Source organism: Anarhichas minor, unplaced genomic scaffold, assembly GCF_050575085.1.
Source record: "Anarhichas minor isolate MPS153535 unplaced genomic scaffold, ASM5057508v1 ptg000007l, whole genome shotgun sequence".
NCBI lineage: Eukaryota > Metazoa > Chordata > Actinopteri > Perciformes > Anarhichadidae > Anarhichas > Anarhichas minor.
In genome coordinates, this window is record NW_027466453.1 from 2,987,773 (window position 1) to 3,010,270 (window position 22,498).

The following is a 22,498-nucleotide window of genomic DNA, read 5'->3' on the forward strand; positions in this document are numbered from 1 at the left end:
TCCTGCAGAGTCTGTGATGTGTCCATATTCTAAGCCAAATGGGTGCTTTCCTCTTATTATTATTATTACTAATATTTATTGATAACATAAGCAAAAAAATATTTTAGCTAAGAAATCTGAACATCACAAGCCTTTTTACATCACTAAAACATGTTGCCTTTCTTTGTGTCCTGTTCTGCATCAGGTGCAGCACCTGGTGGATCACGGTGCGTCGGTGGAGCATGTGGACTGCAGCGGGATGCGTCCTCTCGACCGGGCGGTCGGCTGCAGAAACACTTCGGCAGTCATCGCTCTGCTCAAAAAGGGAGCCAAGATAGGTAGATACATGACTCAGCTAACTGGCGGTAGCTTCATATTTACCATACAGTGTAGAGTGTAGAGAATGGTATCCATCTTCTCACCTCACTTTTAGAGAGAAAGCAAATGAAAAAAGTCAAGATGGTGGTAAATGTGTTAAGAGGAATAAGGGCATGGATCTTGCTGATTTGTGTGGAACCAAGGAATCCACTTTTGCTTTTGACCGTCAGTGGTTAAAAGCCAAAACATAAAATGTTATATATGAATGAATAACATGTTTTCAATTAAAGTGTTTTACCGCCAACTCATAGAAATAGGAGTGAACACCTACAGTAATCTTCTTTGCAGAGGTAATAATGTGTGTGTGTGTGTGTGTGTGTGTGTGTGTGTGTGTGTGTGTGTGTGTGTGTGTGTGTGTGTGTGTGTGTGTGTGTGTGTGTGTGTGTGTGTGTGTGTGTGTGTGTGTGTGTGTGTGTGTGTGTGTGTGTGTGTGTGTGTGTGTGTGTGTGTGTGTGTGTGTGTGTGTGTGTGTGCGTGTGTAGGACCAGCCACCTGGGCCATGGCAACCTCTAAACCAGACATCTTAATGGTTCTGCTCAGTAAACTGATCCAAGAGGGAGACCGACTGTACAAGGTAACACACACAGCAAACTCACATTTAATCAGATGTACACACACATTTATCTGATATTGTAAGTATTCTGTGTGTGTATTTGTAGCAAGGTAAAGTGAGGGAAGCTGCTCACTCCTATCAGTCGGCTCTCCAGAAGTTTCCCGGGGACGAGCTGAAGTCGTCCAGACAGCTGAGGGTGTGCGTGCTGCTCAACCTGTCTCGCTGCCACCGCAAGATGAACGTGAGTCTCTTTCCATCTCTCTCCTACACACAGAGGCACACACTGGAGATGAATCATCACATCATTTGTAGTTCGTGGTCTAAAAATGACCCGACCTTCTGACATATTGTCGTGAATTCTCTTCTATCTACTTGCAGGATTTTGGCCTGGCGGAGGATTTTGCCACCAGAGCTCTCGAGCTGAAAGCTAAATCCTACGAAGCCTTTTATGCCCGAGCCCGCGCCAAACGTGGACGCAGGTAACCATAGCGACATAAGGACAAACCAACCCTAACAAAATCATGAACTGCTCCCTTTAGATGAACTGTGCATTCATGTAATAGGCGGGTTTTTTTAATCAACATCCAGCTGAAGGATATGAATGTTTTGGGCAGTTGTCCTGAGGAAACTGACTACCTCAGTCATGCTAAACTACAAAACTACTAAACATTAGTGTGTAATTGCCTTTTGACTAGGCAGCAAACCTCCTCTTCTGAAGATAAAACCCCTGTGGAAGGCATTCCTTCAAATAGCTTCAATGACCAGAACAAGAGTGATTGTATAGAAGTCTACGAGAAAATGACTCTACTTCTCTCTTGATTTATTACCTCAGTAAACATTGTAAACATGAGTTTATGGTCTCAATCTCTAGTTTCAAGTCTTCTTCAATACAGCATGATGTTCATTTAGTAAATTATGATCAATTTACAGTCAAATAGACCATAAAGCAGGGTATGCTTTTAGGGCGGGGCTACCTTGCGATTGACAGGTCGCCACTGCTGCCAGAGCCCTGTCTACACAGTGTCTCTACGTCACTCCTCAATAGTCCAAATCTGATAACTTCCGATCACTGGTTGCAAAAAGTTAAGATGGCGATGACCGTAATCCAAGATGGCGACCACCGCAATGCCGAACTCGAGGCTTCAAAACGGCACTCAAACCAATGGGTGATGTCATGACAACTACGTCCACTTCTTATATACTGTCTATGGTTATGGCCAAAAACATGTTTTGTGAGGTCACAGTCACCTTTGACCACCAAATCCCAATCAGTTCATCCTTGAGTACAAAGTTTGTGCCACATTTGAAGAAATTCGCTCAATGCTTTTTTGAGGTATCACAAGAATGAAACGGACGTGAGATCACTGTGACCTTTGGTCTTGACAGCAACAACTTGTAGCAAAGAAATGAAAGAAAACACGGACAAATGGACCGACAGTGAAGTCCGGAAGTTAACTCGCCCATCTCCCAGCTGTGTGCGAGCGGCGCCGGCCGGCTTACGTCACTTTAGCGTTGCTATTGGTGTGGTGAGCAGAGAAAGAGCACTTAAAAGTATGTAGGGGGAGCTCCCCAGTTGGCAGTTCCTCTCAGGGAGTCCCCAGAACTGTTTGGTCATCTTCTGAAATCTTATTCCTCTCAATGCTTGTGCTCTCTCTCACCATTCAGACATTTCCACGCTGCCCTGGAGGACTTGATTGAGGCCAGCCGCCTGAGCCCATCCAACCGGGAGATCCAGCGCCTGCTGTCCCGGGTCAAGGATGAGTGTCGGCAGGTCGCACAGCAACAGGACTCTCCACCTTCTTCGTCACATCCCGTTTATCAACAAAATGCGGCCATGTCCATCAACGAGGCCAGGTGCAGAGACTCAGGTTGTCTGCAGGTGCAGGACAGGGAGGGGCTTACTGAGGAAGAGGAGGAAGAAGAAGAGGAGAGTCAAAGTGAAGGAGATGCTCATCGTCACCCCTCCTCCTTCCACCCTCCACCTGTGGTTCTCGACACCCACTGCCGCCCTGGCGTGCCATCCCCCTCCTCCCTCTCCCCCACTCACCTGTATCGTCACCTCCCGAGCCCCGCGCACTCCCCCTCCTCCTCTTCCCTCTGTCACCCTGCGCCTCCTCCTCAGTCCACCTCCTACCACCATTTCATCCCGCCACAGCGACCCAGCCAAATGTCAGAAAGTATGCCTGCATTGTCAGGAAATGGAGGCCTGCACTACCATCCGCAGTCCGTCTCAGCACACCACCACTCAGACCAGATCCAGGGGGTGCAGCAGCAACACCACCACCTGTCCAATCAAAGATCCTTCCAAAAGCAGATCCCCGTTCAAGGCCAGTGGCTCCAAGCAGCCCAAGTCCAGGTTGTCCGAACCAGTCAGCCCAGTTCCGCTTCCCATTCCAGCATGCTTTTGGGAAGTTCTCCTTACTCCCAGTTTGGCCAACTGCCACAAGAACTGGCCGAGCTGGGGGAAGGCATTTGCCCGAGCCCCTTGGATGTCAGGCCTAGCCTGCAGGTCCAGGCTGGTCTGAGCTCTGGATCGTATCCCCGGGATGATGTAGACGTTGACTTTGTTTGCCAGGCAAGACTTGCATCTGCCTATGGGAGAGAAGGAGGAGGGGAGAGGGCGGGGATGAATCGGTTTGGTCAGGCCCGTCACTTCAGTCGCAACCAATCCAAAGCAGCATACTACCCAATAGAAGTTACCGAGGCGTCAATGGGGACTCCTGATAGCCTTCCACTATCGCACGATTACCAATACCACCATCAGGGGGGACTACAACGCCCACTCAGTGCCCACCCAACCTCCTCCCCCGCTCTTCCCCCAAGGCCTCTTGTCCACTCCCAGAGTATCAGCGTCCGTTTCTCCACCAGCAGTGGCAGCCTTGCTGGCGGGCAGCCCGCCAATCACGGCCCAAGCTTCAGGACGTCAGCCTCAGTCCAGCACATGGAAGCACCAGCAAATCTGGCCTCCGCGGGAGGGGTTACTGGCTACCACGACGACCTCTTTCTGATCTCCTCTCCCCAGTCAGAAACATACATGGCCGGAGGCGGGACTTATCCCGGAGAGGCAGGCCGGTCATCGAGGAACACTCCTTTTATGGGCGTCAGCGACAGGACCGCGAGGGGCCACCAGCAGTATCAACAACAAGCTCCCTCCAGCTCTGCGTCCTGCCTCAGCCCTTCTCGCTCCTGGGCCGTGTCTTCAGTGGACACGGTCGTCACCTCGCCCAGCAAAACCCCCACCAGTCAAGGAGGCTTCGGTCCACCCCAGCCATCCTCCATCGCCTACCACAACCGCAGCAACAACAACGCCCACAACGACAACCAGCCGGACTACTATCCTCAGGGTGAACGTTCAGTGCAAGTTGCCAGTCAGAACCCCTCCTACCTGGATGTGAAGCTGGCCAGAACGCTGCCGGTGATCCACAGCTGCTCGGACAGACCAAGTGACAGAAAGCCGGGACCCACCTCTCCTGTCAAACCAAAAAGACCCTTCGTAGAGTCCAATGTGTAGAGAAAGGTTTAAACGTTAAGTAAAGACAACGGAGGAGGGTTAATAAAGTGGTTAAAAAGAAATGAGTGCACTCATATATTCCAGTAGTCACCGGGGCTATTGAATTAAGATCGGGCTACGCTTGAATGAAGCAGTTTGTACCACATGCAGTTCATATGAAGGTCAGAGGGGAAAAGCGCAATAAACAGCACACACTCTCCTTGAAGGAAGTCCCGGTGTTTTGGTTGCATGCCCTCATACACACAAAATGTGACTGAAGGAAAAGGTAGCTTGAGATAGAATTTCAAATCCTGCGTACGTTTTCACTTCCGCACACCTGACCAATGGCCGCGCTAAGATTGTCAGCAGACGTACTGACTCCTTTATTGTTCAGGAGAGTTAAGAGGAAAGCAGAAGTTAAACATACATGTTTGATAAGGAACATATCGCAAGGACAAAGGGAGTAAGGGAAGGACGAGAGTGCTCCTGCCATTACAAAGCACAATAAGGGAAGAGGAAGATTTGGGAGAATTTAGAAGTAAACTCAAAAAAAGACAGTAAGCACAAAAATATAAACTTTCCCTCCCTCAGTGTACATCTCTGGCTTACAGTATATTTCAAAACTGAAGTCTCTGAATTGCCCTCACTGCACTAGAGGTGCGGATACTCTACTCTAGACACAAATCCACCGTTACCACCTTTTGTCTGCTGCGTAAATGAAGCGCTAACATGGAAATGACTCAACACTTTAAAACTCGTGCCACTGAGGTTCCGGCCCCAAGCCATAGTTTGAGAAACTAGAATGATGCTGTCGTTGCATAAGCACTGGCTTGCTGTATATAAAACAAAAACTAAGTGATATTTATCTTTTTTAAGTTATATCTGTATTAAGCTGTACAAATATTGTTTCTCTAACTGTATATTCCTTTTGGATTTTATATGTTCATTTTGAGGGTCTTTCACAGAGAACATTTCAAAGAGATAAAAAATAAAAAGCAAAGTCAGTTCAACTTTGCTCAGTTTTGGGTTTACATGTTTTCCAATAAAAGTCCTGTAAAAAAAAAAATCCTTTTTAAGGTTATTGAATTTTTTTCAGTTCTTTTAGTTTTTTTGTATTATGTAGTCATAAAGGTCCTTTATGCAAACTACAAGGATGCCAACTGATACAACACGTTGGCTCGGTTGGCTCCTTCTACTGTCTGTAACTCAATAAACTCACCTTTGGTTTTAACCCCTCCCCCCAAAACAGTGATTGTCCAATCAGAGTTCAGCAACTGTTGCTAGGCACAGCAAAGCTCTGGATGTGTCTGTTCTGTTGAAGTGCTGCTGGAGAATCCATACTTGAACAGTGCGTCTGTCAGTTGTGACATCATGCCCGGCTAACTACCACTGCAGTAGCGTTACGTCCTCAACCAAGCAGCATTTCATAACTACATCAGTTTGTAGAGTTAAAACTAAACCAAATGCCTAGTTTTTTTAGCACCATATCACGTATGCAGCAGTTTAGTGCAGATTTACCATCGCTTTTGCAGGAGTCTCGTTTTAGAAAGATTTCGCTGGTAAAAGGTGTGATGGAGTTAATGTTTGCTTGATTGAGGCACTTTGAGGCACAATGCGGCGCCACTGCGCTCTGCATCACATTCTTTCTAATGGCTTGCGTCGCGCCACGGCGGCTTCTAGCTGCATTGAGCAAAATAAGGGTTTTACTTTGAAGTCTGAGCTTGTATCGAGACGCATTTATCTACCTCTGCAATTAAAGACCCATCGTTACAAATATTACAAACATATTCAAGTGGTTAATATGTGTGAGAATGGAAAGATGACGTCTGTCTGTACCAAGGGGAGGAGGTTAGCTAACAATTTACAGGGGCCAGTTTTTGAGTCTGGGTTCGACAAAGATGGAAATTCAGAAAGTGGGACGAAGCTTTCTTTTTTATTTTAATGTATTTGATGCACATGAATGCCTGTTTTTGTACATTTTCTTTTTATGTTTCTAATGACTCAGCAGCTTGGTTTCAGAGTTGCTGATGAAGACCTTGACATCTGGCTGTGAGCTGCCTTTATTCTGCTCAGGGGCCTCCAGCTGTGAGAGGATGTGGAAACTGCTGGCTGTGGCATCTAACCCTGGCTATAGTTAGAGAGAAATTAGATGTTAAAAAATAGTTTAAAATTTTAAATGAATACAGTGTGGTAAACGGCTCGTCATAGTGCTTGATTTGCCCGATGACAGCTGTGTTTTCTCACAATAAAACAATGTGTTGTGCTTTACATGTAGAATGTAACCCCTCGACCTGCTGATGGGCCCCGGGGCCCCGGGTTTTTAAACACACAGGTAACTGATCACTGGGAGCAGTGTGTGTGGTCCCTGCTAGCTGGTTCACTGGGGGCTTTTTTTCACTGTGTGTAAAATAAGTTCATATTTAAAACCCAGGACGGTTACAGCAACAAGAACATGATTTTTAAACATTTAAAACGACGGGAATGTGTCAGCTCATGTGAACATTACAAAGAGGAATAAAACAGATGTGTAAACAGATGTGTAAATCTGTCTCCCCCCCCCCCCCCCCCCCCCCCTCTGGTGGTTTCTACCGTGGATGCATCATCTTTTGCGGTCATGCACTAATTGGAAATACAGCTTATTTATGTATCTGCCATTTGGGGACAGTGAAATAAGCTGTTGACATGTTTATGATCCAATTCAGGAATATGCAGCATGTAATCCTAAAAACTGGAGGAGTTGAAACCTCACGGTCTGATAACAAAGCAGCACCCTCCGTATATGTAACATATAAAATATGTTATATATAATATAACATATTATTTACATAAAAAAATATAAAGGTGCAAGTACTTTATAGTTGAGAGCCTATTGTTAATTGGCTATATTTAAACATCCAATATCAAAGCTTGGAGCTGATTGCTATGAATTTCTGATAAGAATTATTTGATAAAAGACATATAATAATATAATATGATAAAACATTATAGTAAGTCGGGCAGTGATTTGAATGTATTTGACTAGATGAACTGAGTCGGTAGTAGTCTACTTGATCCATTAGCCAAACAGTGTGCATCATTACCAGCGTCTCCTACAATGTTTAATAACGATAATATGAATCATATTAATAATATGAATTAGTTTTGTCCTTTTGTCTCAGTTATCCCAACATTTATATCGAGAACCTCTTCATGCAAAGAGCCAAACTGATTTCCACACGCGTCTTCTTCAGAGGCCGAGCAGCAACTTTAAGTTACAAACCACTTTATATACATTTCCAAACATAACAAGGCATCTTATAATAATAGAATCACATCACTGGTGATCACAAGATCACATGTATCACCTGCATTAATGGTGCATTAATGTGTGTGCTTCACATATCATGGCGCCATCTTGTGGTTGAAATAAGAAATACAACAAGTTGTATCCAAACTAAACAGTAACAGTTAAACTTAACATGTTGTTTGATGATTTTCAGAGATTTTCTTTAGTTTTGATGAGTCCTTTTTAAAATGGATTGTCTTTAACACAATAACCTCTGTGGTCATTACATCACAGTTTGGGACTGATATGTTGACATTTGTCTTGACTTCAGTTAGAAAAGCTGGAAGAATTCAAAATGTATTTGAACAGTTTGACACAAAGTTCTGGATCATTCAACTTCACCACTAAACCCACCGACAGGAACACTCTGATGACTGCAGGCAGTGTTAATCCGAGACCACTGAAAGAAGGTCTTCCTGATAACTACACATTGTGAAGAATTGAAAGAGACTTTGATATCAAATCAGTGGATCGTAAAAAAAAAAGTTCCAATCAAACGAGTTTCCTTCTCAATAGACTGATTGTTCTTACAACACGACCAGCGAAAGATCCAGAATATCTACTGAAAGCAGCCAGAAAGAAAAAGATCTTGAAGACGTTTCTTCAGATTTGGTCTCACAACTTAATGCAGGAGACACATGATGACTTGATACCAGTGATGAGATTATCCTATAGATGCCTTGTTATGAAGATTTATAGATACATTATGTTACAATTGTGCTTATAGAGCATTATAGACACCACCTTCATAGAATGTGTAACAGAATTCTTTATTAATGATTTATTAAATATTATTCTGGTTGGCTGATGGCTCATTAGGAATTGAGAAACTCCAGACCATTTATTAATGACTACTGATGTTTCTAACTGCAGACATGATTTGTGAAGCATTTTTAACCAATAAATGATTCATATCAACTCATTTATCAGAAAGTAAAAAGTAAGTAAATATATCTGCTGGCAAACTGAAGTTAAAAACAAAGAAACCGACTATGATCTCTAATATGAACGTGTCTGTTTTATGTGGACTCAATCGACTGATCCGATGACTAAACAGAATGATGGACTTTAATTAGAAACATGTACACAGTAACAGAGCCAGCTAACTGGCCGTCTTTATTTAGCGAGCACGGCTGGAAGCGTGAGGCTCTAAAGTCTCCGGTGGAGCGTCTCTGCATCCTTCAGACTTCCACTAATCTGGCGGTGGTGGAAATGAGACAGGGAGGGGCTGGGCTTCCTCAGTCTGGGAGAGGAGCAGCAGGAGTCGGTGGTGAATGTGCAGGATGTGGAGGAGGAAGGAGCATCTCTGGTACACAGCTCTGGTAGAAGGGATCCTCCTCGTCGGCTCTGGATCAGCTCCTGGTAGATCTGGAAGTCTGTGAAGTCCAACAGGGTCTGGAGGAAACCACAAAGAACACGTGTTGTATTGAAGTAACACGCATCAACAAGCCTCCATTAAAACAATCAGATGAACTGAAGAAGCACGACTACACACTGAGACACTACCAAATATCTCACACTGCTGAAGATCCGGATGATCAACTCTACCTTGAGTTGAGTGGGAGGAAGAAGAGCTCTCTCTGGTCCATGAAGTTCAGCATCACAATCAGTCAACATGTGGAAATAGCTATGAGGAGAAAGAGAATGTCAAGAGAATGTCAAGGGAACCTAAAGGGAACGTAAAGGGAACGTAAACAGAACGTGAACAGAACGTCAACGTAAACAGAACGTAAAGAGAACGTAAACAGAATGCAGCTTTACTTCATCAGCCCAGACATGTTATGACACAGCTATGTTTCTGGTTGTTATCTGAGAGGTGATATTTACGAGTGTGTCTCTGGTCCCTGCTGTTCCTCTCAGGTCTTCACATGGCGATAGGAGAGGAGGCAGCGGTGCAGGTTGATGGAGGAGGCTCCAGGTGGAGCTAGAGTCATCTGGCAGCGTCTTTGGGTGGAGGCCGAGGTTGATGGCTGCAGGTGAAGGTGCAGGTGTCTGCGAGGATCTGCAGGTGGAGGCAGCGGTGATGGTTGTTGGGAGAGTCTGGAGGTGGAGATTAAGATGGCAGCTGTCTGCCAGCACCTGCAGGTGGAGGCGGCAGCAGCTCAAGGTGGATTATTTAGTTTGTAGGCGGATGTTGGAGGTTGTAGGTGGAGGAAGGTGCTTCAGCTGGTTTTCAGAGGCTGTTTGTGTTTTACTTAACTTAAATCATTATACTTAAACTTAACTTATACTCCAATTCTTTAACTTAACTTCCAATTCTTTAACTTAAACTACAATTCTTTAACTTAAACTACAATTCTTTAACTTAAACTACAATTCTTTAACTTAAACTACAATTCTTTAACTTAAACTACAATTCTTTAACTTAAACTACAATTCTTTAACTTAAACTACAATTCTTTAACTTAAACTACAATTCTTTAACTTAAACTACAATTCTTTAACTTAACATTTTTTTATTTAACTTAAACTACAATTCTTTAACTTAACATTTTTTAACTTAACTTAAACTACAATTCTTTAACTTAACTTAAACTACAATTCTTTAACATTTCCAACAATAATATTTACAGTTATGATCTTATTTGATCATTATTTTGTCTTAGCTCTTGGTTCTTACGAAGTGTCCACAAAATATTGCGGAGGATGAACTCCGACCCAGTATGAGACGTCCACGTGCACCCGTTCGTCTTCGTCTACTGTCTCTGTAAACGTGGGACGGTCCAGTCTCTCCCAGAGCTTCTGCTTGATGAGACGTCCCAGGTTTAAGCTGTGCAGACACAGATGGTGTAGCTGGTACTCTTCCTCAGAGCAGTTGTGGATCAGAGGGCCATCGTGGTGCAGTAGAGTCGAGGAGGGCCGGGGGCCACGCTGAAGGCAACCGGCAGGTCCGGTTCAACACCTCTGGAGTCTCAGCAGGTTTAGAAGGACGGGCCACGGAGCTCCGCCTCCTCTTCTGGGGACGGTCTCCAGTAGCAGCGGAGCGCCGGCGCTTGTGGGTCAAAGTCTGCACCTGGTGAGCAGCACATGAGAGGATGTCAAACTAAAAGCTGTCTAATACTCTCTGGAGGATTCACACTGTGAACTATTTGAATATGAGGATCTAAATGTGTCACCTGCAGCATGGACACTGTCTGCGAGCGGAGACTCCTTCCTCTCTGGTTGTCCTGCAGGTGGACGGGAACATCACACTGCAACGACACACTCATGTTAGAATGAGGCTTCGCTAGCACAGCATTAGATGCGTTATGATTTGTAATAGAGTAGCTTTGGTTATATTGCAATATTGGCATATATTACAATAATGGATTAATACAGCGGTGAGGACAAGATTACAGGTAGATACTGCTACCAGTCAAGAAATGGTCCTGCACATAATTCCCCATAAAACCGCAACTTGATGTTTTTCGCATTGTTTTTTTAACTGTCCATGTGATCTACATCACAGTTGGCCGGTGTGTGGCTGGGGTATAGTTGTTGCAATTTGGACACGTGACACGTTATTCTGATACAATATTAACAAACGGCCACATGCCCCGACAAGCTACGTGGCGCCAAGAACGGGGTGCCATGACACAAACAGTCACTGCGTTAGTAACATGCTAATGATTGAGCTTTAAAAGTAGCTGTTGTTACAGGTCCCAGCTTGACGGAGCCTGATAACAGATTTATGCCTGAGAAATGATTGAGACAGGCAAATGTGTGGCTTCTTCATTCAACGTCTTCTCAAGCTATATTTATTTCAGACTTTTCCAAGTGAAAATCTCCTGTATATGTTCCTTCAGTATTGCATATACAGGAAAAATACATTAAATTGTCTCAAACAAGATAATCAAAGTTTACACCACTATCATTACATTAACAAGTTACATTACTGTTTAATCAACACATTTGTTGTCGCTTGGGACAAAACCCTTCCTAACTGCACTTTTGCAACGTGCTCACAGCTACTGTGGCGTACGTGAGGAAGACACTGTTTAAAATGGCGGCGCTGCTCCAACAGCATAGCGAACCGCTAACGAATGCTAACTAACATGCACAACACCCATATACATCCTTCAGTCACATAAACGACCTACCAGAACATAAAGTCGATTCGCTTTACTATAAACAAAAAGTACAACGTGTAGGAGCCAGAAAGAAACAAGGGAACGTAATGCAAGGCTACTATCAGTTTAGCTAGCGTTAGCACTCGACAGTCAAGTCTTAAAACAACGTAGCAACTAAACAACCACATGAAACACAAAGTAATATATAAACATGTGCACTGAACATTGGTCCCCAATTCATTTGTCACATTTGGTGCACTTTACAAGGTACTAACCTGAGAAAACAGTAAATGATTGAGACGGGCAAACAGGTGGCTTCTTCATTCAACGTCTTCTCAAGCTATGAGGAGACGCTGCACGCGCACCGTACAAGTCTAGGGCCGCGAGGCAAAACCACAGCGCTGCACTGCCACCTACTGGGCATAGATAGTAATACACTTCAAAATAAGTTGTATTATGATTAGCAAATCACAGAAATTAGTTCTATCAAATATTCAACGAATAAACAAAAATGTGACCATACATTTCGTGTGCGTCACACTGTCCTCTCTTTCCAGACTTTAACCTAAGCTAAGCTAAACTACTGCGAGCTGTAGCTTCATATTTAACAGACAGACGTTGAGGAGTGGCATCGATCTTCTCTAAATCTCAGGAGGAAAGTGAATTTTTCAACATTGTCAAACTTGTAATGTTACAGCTGGTTGAGGTGGGTCTATTTTTTGCACTGTGTTGATAGTTTAATGTTATGCACCATCCACCATGTAAAATTATTTGTATGTGCAACATACTCTGGTGAAATAAACGGAACTGATTCTGATTCAGATTCTAATTTTATTTAATTTATTTAATTTGCTTATATCTGAAGTTTGAGTCAGGTGAAAAACACAACTGGACCAAAACACTTCAAGCCGCTACACACATATTTATTTACTTCAGGTTACATTACCTTTCATTAAGACTTCCCTTTCAAAGATGACACTATCAAGAAGTACATTAGACAGAAAACATTCAGCAAAGTTCAGTCAGAGCTTTGTATTAGGCACTAGTGCGGAGTCCTGAACTCAAGCCAAAAAAAACCCCCCAAAAACTGTAGATACTTGTAATATTTAATTTTGATAAACACAGTAAAGATATGAATTTAACATCCTTAGGTCAAAGTGCATCAAGTAACCAAACTCTTATCACATACAACTGAATACACACTGTACAGATGTTAACTTGGCAGTCCATTTAAATAGAAACAGCTTACTAATGGACAAATGGAATATATTTTGCTTATGCATCTTGCGTTGTGGACAAACAGTGCTACTGACTTCACTTAGATCTGGGACAGATATAGATACCGTGGGAAAAATCAAATGAGGACAGACTTTGTTTTTCGAGATCAAGAAATAAAGTACAAAAGTAGTGTGATGTAAATGATTTTCCAAAAAAGCTTGTTTTACTAATAAATATTATTATGCTCCGTGACTTATCAAAATTGGGAAAATCAAGATGGCAGATGTGAGTGGTTCCAAATTGGAATGTGTAGTTCAAAGAGAAGGTCAAATTCGAGCGCGATGTTTGGCATCAGTTTGACTTCTGGTGTGTAATAGAGTCAAACTGTACAAAAGCGGGGATATCCGCATCAAGGCTTCTTCGCCCTCCAATCAAATACTTATATTTACCTAGATGACACAGCCTACCAGTGCACACTCAAGCAACAACTTAATGCAGTCGAAAAGACATTGTTGTGCCAAGGATGCTCGATATACAACATTTGGCACACCTGATTCTTCAGGAGCTACTTGATCCAAATACTACAGAAGCACTGAGCGGCAAGTAAGTGATTTTCTGGTGATCCATTTTCTAAGACGTATTTCTAAGTGTTTATGGCTTAAGAACAAGTAAAAAAAAGGTTTTGCCAGGATCATTTTCCAAAGTTGAATTAACTCTTTTTTTTTCATTTGTGAAACAGGTGAAAAAAAAGTTTTGGCCGGTGAGTTGAAGGGACTTTTGTCTAGATTAGTGTGTGATTATTGTAATACTCGTTTTGACCACAAGAGGCTGACATGCACCACTACCCCATTCTTTTTTTAACTCTAAAACACGAGGTTCATATATTGTAATATAGTGTTATCAAGTTATGAACACTAAAACTCACCTGCAAGAAAACATACATGCTTTTAGTCTCTGCTAAAACCTGTTTTCACAGATGCAAAGAAAGTAACTATTGTTCTTGGCAAAACTTGTTTCCCCCCCACCTGTTTCAAAGATGGAAAAGAAAATGAAAGGAACAATTGGAAAGATTATTCTGGCAAAACCTCTTTTTCTCATTTGCCTCGCAGGGCTTCTATAAAATACTGAAGGTCCTGGATTGGAAGTATTACATTGATAAACTTAAATAATCAATATGATGTGCATGAATGTTAAACTCCTAACATCGATCAGCTGGATTTATTTTTACCGGAGAAGACGTATCACTCTGTTGATGTTGTTGGGACTACGAAAACATTCATCCCACAGTAGCGATACTACCGAAGATACTGTAGGACCAAAAGCAGCAACTCCAGGACAAACAGTTTCTGAGCTGCAGGCACTCTTTTTATATATTTATACTTCTGCGTGGCAGCTGTAGGCACGGCGCCGCCTCAAAAATGTAGCTTCCCATTGGGGCTCAATGTGGAGACAACTAGGAACTGTGATTGGTAAGTCTGGGCTTCTTGGGTTCTCGATTGAGGGCAGACGAAGTGAGGAGGCGCCAGACCCCTTGCTATTTCTCTATCAAATATCGTATATTAAATCTGATTTGTTGCGATGCTATTTTCCTTTTACTGCATTGCACCTTTACATTTACAATTGTCTTATTCTATTCATTCTGAAATAGAATAAATCAAGTGTAAATAAATCCTTTTGGGTGAAAGTTGACTGGTCTGTTCAGCAATCTGAGATCAGATGGATCGGATTTGTCATTAATGCTTGTCCGTGATTTTATTGATTTTACTGAACCAAACCTAAACTTTTATTTTCTGTAACTAGGTAATAACAGAGACTTGTAACACCAGCTAGTCTGCTGGCAGCACACTGTATCAAGATGAGGGGGGCGGTGTTAAGACGTCAGCCTCAGGTTTAAGGCGTGGTGGGCGACCCCCCCTCGGTCAGGGTCTTGAAGTGGACGGACAGAGACTCCTCCTCTGGGTTCGGCGGACGCCGGTACTCCTCCCTGGTGATGATGTAGCCCAGCAGCACTCCGAAGCACAGCAGCAGGATCCCCAAGACGTTGGCCAGCACCCCCTCAGGGGTGAACAGAGAGTAGGTTGACCTGGGTACACGGAGAGAGATGTACACAATGAGGAAACCCCATTCACCTCCGTTGTATCGCTGTGCTGGTAGAATGCTCAGAGACAATTATCACAAAACAATTATTATAAATTATAAAATTATCTTTTTTTTGTTTTGTTTGAATGACATGATTGAAGACACATACATGATGCTGAAGAGGAGTTTCTCCGTGATGCCGATCAGGCTGCTCCCTATGGCCATAACCAGCAGCACCACACCGCAGAACCCATGGATGGGGAGGTACGAGGCTCGTAACCATGACGACGCAACAGGAAACAGGAAGAACAGCAAACCCATCACCCACTGGGGGGGAAATGGAGGGATGAAAAGTTAGTGTTTACTGTTTTAATCTATATTACACTTTGTGTGTGTTTGTGGGTTCGTATTACTCATGTTATGGGGACCTATTGACACAACAACATTGTGGGGACTCGCCTTCTTTTTGGGGACAAAGTGCAAGTCCCAATAATGTAAATCCTTATATTTTAGGGTCAAGACTTGGTTTAAGGTTAGGCTAAGGTTAGGATAAGGCAAGTAGCCGTTATGGTTAGGGTTAGAGAAAGTCTCCAGGAAATGAATGCAAGTCAATGTAATGTCCTCTAAAGTGATGGAAACATGACTGTGTGTGAGTGTGTGTGTACCTGTACGCAGAATAAGACCATGGTAGCCATGCCGCACCAGCTGTGTAGAGAGTACATGTCTGGGATCTTTGCTGATCTGTGGGAATCAAACACAGCTACAAAACCTACACACAGACAGAGAGAAACAATGATTAGGGTATCTTTTTCTCTCCATCTCTCTCTCTCAAGATCTCTCACACAGAAATACACACTGGAATTAGCTTCTTCACATTCACAGACGCACATTCCTACGATGCCACATTAAAACCATTGTAGGCTTTTTTGAAATTACAGAGCTTGGGGAGGGGAAAGATATTCCGAGAGATAAAATCTGAAATCTGAGATTATAAAGTCATACATTTACAAGACAAAAATCTTAAATTGTCTGTGATTAAAGTCACAAATTTTCAAGAAAAAAAAAACATGCTTTTCTGTCAAAGAACCATATTGCTTTACTTTACAAGGTTGGATCAACACAACGGAATGTATGCATTTATAATCTCAGAGAATATTAGAGATTTTTTTCTCATAAATCTGTGGGTATTTTCTCGTAAATTAACCACTTAAATCTCAGAGAATATCAAATTTCTTTTTCTTGTATATTTTTTCTCAGAATAATATCCCTCTCTCCAGACTCTGTAATTCGTTTTTTGTTATTGTTTTATCTACAATGACCCTCATACACCGTCGTACAGCTCTCTCTTACCTATGATGCTGATGATGAGGGCCAGCAGGTGAATGATGCCATGAAGCATCTTAACGTTCCTCTTGGTCTCATTTCGAAATACTCTGTAGACCAGGATGGCTGCAGAGAGGGGGAGAAAGAGAGAGGTGAATTTACCAATAATTCAATGAACTTTGTCTTCAGAAAACACCGTCAGCACTGTTTTTATGTGAGACGCAGTGTTTCAGTACCGGCCCTTCGCCATTGAATTCACAATGTGAAACAACACATCTTTATACAAAAGCCACAGGCTGTAACAACCAATCAAAGAGGGGAACCAAAACACAGAAGACAACTCACATATCATGATTGATTTTTAAAAAAGACAAAGACAAACAGTACATCAGAAATAGAGTAATACAGATAATAACAGACCAAAAGAAAGTTCCTTAATACAAGATTATATGGGGAATGCAAAAGAGTGATTTTGAGTGACACCAACAAATAAGTTTGATCACACTGGGAAAATTGAAAAATTAAGTGAATATTATTACTAATATTACACAAAATATCAAGTCAATATTTCAAGTGAAAACTATCAAGTAAAGAGTATAACATCCACAATATCCTCAACATATGGCCAGTATCTTTAATTATATTAATTAAAATATATAAAGAGCAGCAGAAGGAAAACACCGTATAAAAAACCTCTTTAAATTAGTAAAAAACAACGTAACTGAAAACGGGGAACATGAAAGTTTGCAGAGGCACTGTCTATATATTTATATATTTCTAGTAAATATGCAAGATATGAATGATATAATAATGAATGAGACATGAACATAGACGAACATTATGTGATTACAGCATATATAAAAGGTGTAAAGATGTGCCAATAGGCCTACAGAACACAATTGTTAATTGTGTCCTTTTTAAAATCCTTTCTTTAAGCTACTAAGCCGCTTTAAGCAGTTTTCAATGTGATTCAGTGCTTTCAGAGCGAGCAGACTGCAGTATATCTGATTCCAAAAATAAATGATCACATGACAATTACAGTATATGTGAGGTCTTTCAGAAAATAATCTTTTAGCCATGTCCACTCTTCATGATTCAGGTGTTAAAATATAGAGAGCTGTAGACGTGACGCAATTCTGAGGGCTAACTCAGGAAGTTAGTTCCCTCGACAAAAAGCCAATGGGATTTTTCCATCGGATCATTGCAGAAAATAACCTCGGTGGCCAACAAATGTTTATGATACTCACATTTTCTCCAGCAACATAATCTTCACAAATGAACACCACTTTTATGATTTTTTTGGAGCGTGAATGCAATCTGCAGAAGTAGAAAGCTAACGTTAGGCTGTAAAACAACTACACCATGGTCGCATGAGCGAGTGTTAACGCAACGAGGCTGTGAAGGCAGACTAGTCAGGGTGATGACGTTTAGCCACTTGTTAGAAACTGTCTTTTCTAAGACACCTAAAAGCTTAAAAATTCACAAGACAGGTATCTACTGTTGTAGTTTATGTCTGAGAACAAAACATGAAAATCTCTTAAGCTTGCTTGCTACATTTATCTGGCAAGCTAACCGCTAACCATGCTAACAATCGAGCCTCTTTCTATTTTCTCTGTCCGCTTTGTTTTCAGGACTGTACATAACTTCATTCAATTGAGAACTACCGAAGAGAGAAAAAAAACTCTCAAAGCTAACACGCTTGTTAACTGTTGCTAACTGTCGGCAAGAAAGCTCGTTAGCTCGGTTGCTGCGGGAAAATTTTTTTTTGACTCTCGGGCTCTGTCCTCTGCTTTTCAGAGTTCTTGTTAACATATTATGAACCTTTTCTGTCACATTGACCACAAACCACGCCTTTTTTAATTCCCAAAAGAGGTATTTACTGTTGAAATTAATGTTTTTAGAACAAAACGTTAAAATCTCTTTGGCTTGTGTAAACCACAGACATTATTTCAGGCATCTAACCAAAAACCCATTGACTTTGAGATGACGGAACCTGAAGTGCTAAATATCATATTTTAAGAAGCCAGAGATGCTGATTAAGTGTGTATACTGTCAAATGTATCCACATTAGCGTGGAAGTAGCTTGAGGCAACAAACACAGACTTAATCACAGGGAATCAGCTTTGAGGTGTATTTTTGTGAGTGTGTGTTAGGACCCCCCCCTGGGTATTTCCATAACCCGCCTTGTCCCCGTCTAATGTCCAGCTGACCTTTTCGCTTTTATCGCACTAATGCAATCCAGCTCTGCAACAGACAGCTGTGAACCAGTTGAACTAATCTGGTTACTGTCATTAGCAAAAGTACCCAAGGGCTGCAGGCACGAAGCGGAGAGCAGGAAAGACGGCGATATCTCGCTTTGTCTTTATTTCCGGGACCGCAGAGGTCACTGGGGATTTGCTGCGGTGTGTATCATAAGACAGATCATAACTTAGCTGAGTTACAGTTTCCTCCCACATGTTCCAAGTTATCAAAGAGAAAGAAATAGAGAGGGGCAAAACACAAAAGGCTAATTGTGAAAGCACACTTTTGGACAGTCTTCATGGTGTTATAGCTGATAAATGGTGCTTAAATTGCCTGGTCACACCAGGAAGTAGCACAGTAAATTTCCTCCGCTCATGCTGGTGAATTATTTGGTTCTAGAGGCTTGGTGACGCGGGGGCTACTCACGAGGCTAGTTGGAGAACTACTGTAGCTGGCAAGTGCTAGCCGGTCGCAACAGCTCTTCACGTTACTTCCTATTTTCTCTGTCTGTCTCTTGTTTTCACGACTGTACGTCACTTCATTCAGTTGAGAACTACTGAAAAAAGATTTTAAAGCTCACAAGCTTGCTAACAGTTGCTAATTGTCAGTTAGCAAGCTTGTTATCTCGGTCCTTAAGGGAACAATGAGTTCACTAATTTTGTTTTTGAAATATGTTGTTTTTTTTATCATCGACCGCTGTCTCAGAACTGTAGCAGTTTATACTGCGACAAGAGAAGGTTAAACAAAGTTGCCACACTGCTAATGAGATATACGTTAGCGTCCTCCATTTTGGACTCCTTTGGTTTTCAGAGTTCCTGTTGATTTTTTACATATTATAAATCGTTTGTCAGATTGACCACAAACCTAAAAGGTCCAAATGGTCTCTAAAGCTTTCATCATCCTCAGGGTGGCAGCATGTATGCTAAATAAATAATAAAAAAACACGCAAATAACCATCAAAACTAGGACCTCTAGTTTGTGATGTGGTTATATTCTTAACGTTAGCATATGTTAGCATACATGCTCCTCTGGACCCCTTCAGCTCTTAAGCTGAAGAAGAGGCTGCTCAGTTTGCTGACTGTCTCTTCCTGGGCCTGCGGGTTCCATTCCCGGATGGGCCAATCTTGTCAAAGCTTCACTGGATACGTCCCATAAACACACACACACACACACACAGACACAGACAGACAGACACAAAACCGGCATGTTCAATGATTCAAACCATTTCTGCTTATCTCTGTTTAAATCAAACTTGCTGGGTGGGGGTGGGGGACTGATGGATGTCTGGGTAGCGTTAGCTTAATGCAACAGGTCAGCAACACGGCGCCCGAGGCTAAGACACACATGCGGACACTCATAAGCAGAGACACACCAACAGAGTGACTACAGCGTCCATGTAAAGCTGACCTCTGCTTCCAGTTTCACTCAATTTCACAAAAATTACGTGGTGTAACCATGATTACAAACTGATGTAAAACCAGCCGGGCTAATCTGACTTTACGGGTGTCATTCCTGCATTACCTGCTATCCCGCAATGCTTTAAAAACAAGAGTGTAACGACTGGCCTTGTGTGGCCACCATAGACTATATGAAATATGGACGTAGTCTCCGTGACGTCATTTGGGATTGACTCGCTTTTGGAGCCAGCCATATCTGACATGGTTCTCGGAGGCCCCCTAATATATTTTAAAGTTGAAGCCATCTCCTTTGGATTATTAAACTCCAACTCCAGTGTCACATCTTAAATTGCTAATTGGACTGTAAACATCGAGCAGCGCACAGAAAAAGGAAGTCTTGTCCCCGGGTATGCGCTGGCTACACTGAAAACCCTTGTCCCAATAGAGGCTTATCTGTCGTCACACATAGCCGATGGGTTCCGAGATTAGATAATTGGTAATTGGCCCGTTGCTGTATGTTGAAGAAAGAGTTTTATTTTCAGCCGTCTTTCATCACTGTGAAAGGGTTTTGTGAGAAGAATCCACGGAAAACACTCAAACTGGATAACGCCATGGTAGCGAACAAGGTAGCCACGCCCTAAAACATACCCTGCTTTATTGTGTATTTATATTTAAATGGGACCATAACTTACTCAATAAACATCATGCTGTCTTGAAGAAGACTTGAAACTAGCGATTGAGACCATAAACTCATGTTTACTGAGGTAATACTATGAGAAGTAGAGTCATTTTCTCATAGACTTCTATACAATCTAACTTTTTTTTGCGACTCAAGGAGTCGCTCCCTGCTGGCCATTAGAAAGAATGCAAGTTCATGGCACTTCTGCATTGGCTTCTTGCTTGCTCCAAACTACATTGAAAAGTTAGAAGTCCTGTAATGAAAGATATCCTTAAAGATGTTAAGAAAATAAATGAGATGATGAAACAGGAATGAAAATCATACCCCATATGGCACTCTCGACACAATCTAGCAGACCTAGGTAATGTGGCCTAACCTAGGTAACTCTACATTTTCCTCATGGAGCGACAGCGGTCGCGCCGATCGGTGGCCAACTCACCGTCGCCCTGCAGGAAGACCAGCCCCAACACCATGCACAGAGGGTGCAGGTTAAACTCCAGCTGCGAGCCATCCCAGGCGAAGCCGCCGCGGAAGTGGCCCATCCACACGCCGGTCAGCACCACCGCCGCCAGACCCACCACCTGCGACGCTCCCACCAGCCATGGGAACACAGAGTGAGCATGACGCGGGGCCGCTTCATCCATGATCTGAGAAAGATTAACAGGAAGGTTACTGAGTATCTATTTAAAAAAGAAAAATAATAATAATTTACAATACATTGAATTCTGAAGCTAAGGCTGAAGTAATCCAGTTTATTTAGCAGAAATTTAGATATGACTTTATTTTTTTTACCGCCCTCTTTTAATGAGAGTTGTACAAGTAGCCAAGCCTACTGAGAATAACTTGAGTACTTAGCCTACTTTCAACTCAAAATCAAGTTGACTGGATGTCACAAGTTACAGAACAAACAAATTGCAAAAAGTACAATTAGGCCCACGACTACTTAACCGCAGAAAACAATTTCACAATAATAAGTCCATTTTCAGTGAAATACAATGCGCAGAGCCACTTCAAAATAAAACTATTGAGTGGGGAAAACACACACACACACACGCACACACACTGCATTATGCTGCTTTTATCTCGTTTTCCAGCAGCCGAAAAGTCCGACAATACAAACGCGACGTCGAGAGAACGCGGCAGGAAGTGTCGAACATCACTGACGGGAGTTACACGGGGACACGGGCAGAAATTACCCAAAACCGAACGGACATCCGTCCGGCTCGCCATAAGCTTCTGGTGGCAAACACCACACGGCACAGCCCGATGTAAAAGTCGTTATTTGCATTAATTATCATGAATGCAACCATACGTTAAGGGGTATTAAAGGAAAAATGACAGTGACATGACAAGCCACCGTGACGTTTACGCCGTCACCTGTTACCTGTCACTTTAATTTGACTCTGTTGTTTAACTTGTGACGGTAGTTCCATTAAAAAAAGAAGAGGGGTAAATGAGTAGGAATAATAAGGAGTGAGGTACTTACTGCGCTGTGTCTCTGCTCTGCTGAGGAAGTCCTGACTGTTTCTATCTGCAGATCCGCCTTCCTTCTCCCTCTGACCGTGCAAGACTGTATGCGTGCGTGCAGGCGTGCGTGCAGGCGCGCGTTTGTTTGTGTGTTTTGGATGCCGTCCCGAACAAGCCCAACCCATGTGACAGCGGGACTAAGTAGGAAATGACAAAGTGCAGTGTTGTACAGCCTATTACTATTATTATTTATTTATTTTATCATTATCATCAATATTTTCATTATAATTTTGTATTATTATAGCCCTCTTTTAGGTTGC

At 42.5% G+C, this 22,498-nt stretch overlaps 2 protein-coding genes across 3 annotated transcripts in view; one reads left to right on the forward strand and one right to left on the reverse strand.

Moving 5' to 3' along the window:
* LOC142939546 (protein TANC2-like) overlaps positions 1–5,466 on the forward strand; it is a 47,231-nt gene extending 41,765 nt beyond the window's left edge. For both annotated transcript variants that reach the window (XM_076082753.1, XM_076082746.1), the window contains 5 exons: positions 185–317; positions 840–931; positions 1,017–1,151; positions 1,289–1,389; positions 2,576–5,466. In XM_076082753.1, coding sequence (XP_075938868.1) covers positions 185–317; positions 840–931; positions 1,017–1,151; positions 1,289–1,389; positions 2,576–4,421 — 2,307 coding nt within the window. In that variant the 3' untranslated portion in view covers positions 4,422–5,466. The remainder of the gene's footprint in view (positions 1–184; positions 318–839; positions 932–1,016; positions 1,152–1,288; positions 1,390–2,575) is intronic.
* Positions 5,467–12,676: 7,210 nt separating this feature from the next.
* cyb561 (cytochrome b561) lies at positions 12,677–22,274 on the reverse strand. Its single transcript, XM_076082764.1, has 6 exons — positions 22,198–22,274; positions 21,151–21,358; positions 16,422–16,520; positions 15,737–15,840; positions 15,241–15,398; positions 12,677–15,075 (listed from the first exon to the last, which is right to left on the reverse strand). Exons 2-6 carry the CDS (start codon positions 21,353–21,355, stop codon positions 14,883–14,885), a joined length of 759 nt encoding a protein of 252 aa, XP_075938879.1. The 5' UTR covers positions 21,356–21,358; positions 22,198–22,274; the 3' UTR covers positions 12,677–14,882.
* Positions 22,275–22,498: the final 224 nt, after the last annotated feature.

Coding starts and splice junctions, on each gene's coding strand:
- cyb561 (XM_076082764.1), bottom strand. CDS start 21,355: ATGGATGAAGCGGCCCCGCGTCATGCTCACTCTGTGTTCCCATGGCTG. Junction 16,521..21,150: donor GGTCTTCCTGCAGGGCGACG/GTGAGTTGGCCA, acceptor CCCTCTCTGCAG/CCATCCTGGTCTACAGAGTA. Junction 15,076..15,240: donor AAACTCCTCTTCAGCATCAT/GTATGTGTCTTC, acceptor CCGTGTACCCAG/GTCAACCTACTCTCTGTTCA.